The sequence below is a fragment of the Pleurodeles waltl genome, chromosome 6, assembly GCF_031143425.1.
Source record: "Pleurodeles waltl isolate 20211129_DDA chromosome 6, aPleWal1.hap1.20221129, whole genome shotgun sequence".
Taxonomy (NCBI): domain Eukaryota; kingdom Metazoa; phylum Chordata; class Amphibia; order Caudata; family Salamandridae; genus Pleurodeles; species Pleurodeles waltl.
This window is the reverse complement of record NC_090445.1, coordinates 1599865033-1599867441: the sequence shown is the minus strand read 5'-3', so window position 1 is coordinate 1599867441 and position 2409 is coordinate 1599865033. Positions and strand designations below refer to the sequence as shown.

At 43.7% G+C, this 2409-nt stretch overlaps 1 protein-coding gene across 1 annotated transcript; it reads right to left on the bottom strand.

Annotated features, from left to right (window-relative positions):
- Window positions 1-807: 807 nt before the first annotated feature.
- FUT7 (fucosyltransferase 7) lies at window positions 808-2082 on the bottom strand. The gene has a single exon (XM_069241451.1). The coding sequence runs from the start codon at window positions 1975-1977 to the stop codon at window positions 943-945; it is 1035 nt and encodes a 344-aa protein (XP_069097552.1). The 5' UTR covers window positions 1978-2082; the 3' UTR covers window positions 808-942.
- Between the last annotated feature and the right edge of the window lie 327 nt (window positions 2083-2409).

Genomic DNA, 2409 nt, shown 5'->3' with positions numbered 1-2409 from the left:
AGGGGAGGTGTAATAAGAAGAAATATCTTTATTTCTCCTTGTTTTTTCTTCTTTCTATGTGTGCTGCATTCTGCATCACATATAGAAAGAGGAAAACACCTTCCAGGATTCTTGTTGTGCAGGAAGGTGCACCTTCCTGCACAAAAACAATCCTACCTACAATGCAGAAACCCTTGCACAATGAAGAGTGTGACATGGGCCTGGGGAGTAAGGGACTGTCTCCAATAAAAAAGCACCATTGAGGAAAGAGTGAAGAATGAGGAACTAAGGGAGAAGGTGAGAGAGATCACTCAGGCATTACTGACAAAATAGAGAAGGACTCAAGGGTCATTGGAAAGCTGTAAAAATACCCTGACCCTCCAGAAGAGGAGAGATAGGATGAACATTCTTGAAAAGCATTTGGATAACTCAAGTGCTCAGTAACGGCATATAAAGAGAAACAAAATTCTCGGACAATATTTTTACAATTAAAACATAATTAAACTTGGGTATTTTTTATTTCAGACAAATGAATTCAAGAAACAGTTTGTTGTTGTCTTTTCGGTTGGATAATATTGAAGATACATGTTACTGTTTCTTGCCTAGCCTCACAAAACAGGTCGATTTTATTAACTATTGTACTGGTTACGTGACAGAGAATGTATCCATTTTAGATTTTCGATTGTTTTCTCATTTGGCGAGTCAAAGAAAGATCACAGATCTCGAGAAAAAATTGAGTATCGACTGTGGTATGGCAATGTTCTCAACTTCCCTAATGCCAGCAAGGAAATGACCCAACTGCCCCATGTCTGGTTCGTAAATGGGCGCTATAAACACAGTCCTTCGGCCCGGTGCCACTGCACTAGCTGCACTAAAGATAGCTTCGCTTCTGAGTAGGGAGTGATTCTTCAAACTCAACCAATAACTGTCAGTCTTAATTTGTATTTTGCAATCAAGAATCTGTTAGAACTTGTCCTTACCCCTAAACCACCTGCTTAAATCTTGGTACACTTTCCCTCGAGGTAGGCTGTTGTACTTGACGCAGATGGAACAGAACCGTTCACCCCAGTCAACAAATGTCTTCACAGTGTGATTGTTCCGCCAGCGAAAGTACTGCTGGTATGTGCTTGAGTTCATTGTTTTCAAAAACCTCGCAAGCTCCGCTGGGGATGCAAAGTCATCAATGTGGATAAAGGCATCTTTAGGGATGAATCGCTCATAATTAGCCCTTGGTGGACCCAACACCACAGGTACAGCTCCGGCGGCGAAGGCATTCGTCCACATCTTCTCAGTGATGTAGTCCTGATGGATGGAGTTCTCAAAGGCCAAGTAGAACTTATATTTGGAGACTGTTGGGAGGAGGCACTTAGAGCAGAGAGGTTTCCCGACTGCTCTACCGTACACATCAACATTGATGTGTGCTGACAGGTCCTTGTAGTAGGCAGCTCTCTCCTGCTTCTTTTTGTAGTTACTGATTACCCAAGAAACCAAACCTGTTTTATTTGGAATGGGAAATGAATGAGATGTTTGTGGCACCAGCCACCCGTAGGGCACAAAGATATCAGAATCCTGCCTGTAAGTCATTGTCCAGTTAAATAAAGAGCCATTCAGTGCATGAAGACTTCGGGTATTTGAAGGAGACTCCAGTGTTGCCCACACCCATACTTGCCCTGGGGGCCTCTTCTCTGTGGGCAAGACCATGCCCACAGATACTAGCTCCTTGTGGTGGAACAATACTACGTCAGCCTCACTGATGTCACTATGGTTATCTGTTAGCCAGCAGTTTGGGATGTTGTAAAGGTGTGAACAGATGTCCATGCTGATGTTCTGAGGTGCATGAAAGGGCCAAGACCAGACTAAAATGGTAAGTGGTGGTGGCTGCTGTATCTCGTCAATGATTAGGGAGTAGAATACGTATTTTAAGTTCCAAAGAGCAGTGACAAGCATAAATATTCCTCCCAGGGTCCTGCAACGGCGATGTCGAGAAAGACATTGCATCCTCTGCCAGCCTTCGTTGAGTGAATAGAGTAGAGGCTGGACCCAGCTGGTCTGCCTCTTCTGAGCTACACTGTTGGATCTTCAGGGATCTCAGTTTCTCAAACTTGAAGCCACTGTCTCTGCAACAAAGAACATAAAGAGTGTTACACCCCATACAGACCACATGATGAAACCAACACAGGCCTTACAGCATGACATTGCTTCTCACAGATGCTTTCAGGAAGACCAAGTATTTATCAGTAGAGAAAATATAGGCAGGCAGGAAAGTGGAAACCTCATCCAGTGCAATCTCAATGTGCAATTATATCTTCTTTTTAAAGGAAGCAGGTGGTGGAATGGACTCACCCTTTAGGAATAGGCAAAGCTATGTTTGGTGGCAACACTTAGGTCCTGATATAGAATCTGGCGGATGGGTCACTCGATCACCAACAA

Bases quoted from the DNA above. Each gene is read 5' to 3' on its own strand.
- FUT7 (XM_069241451.1), bottom strand. From the start codon at position 1,977: ATGCAATGTCTTTCTCGACATCGCCGTTGCAGGACCCTGGGAGGAATA.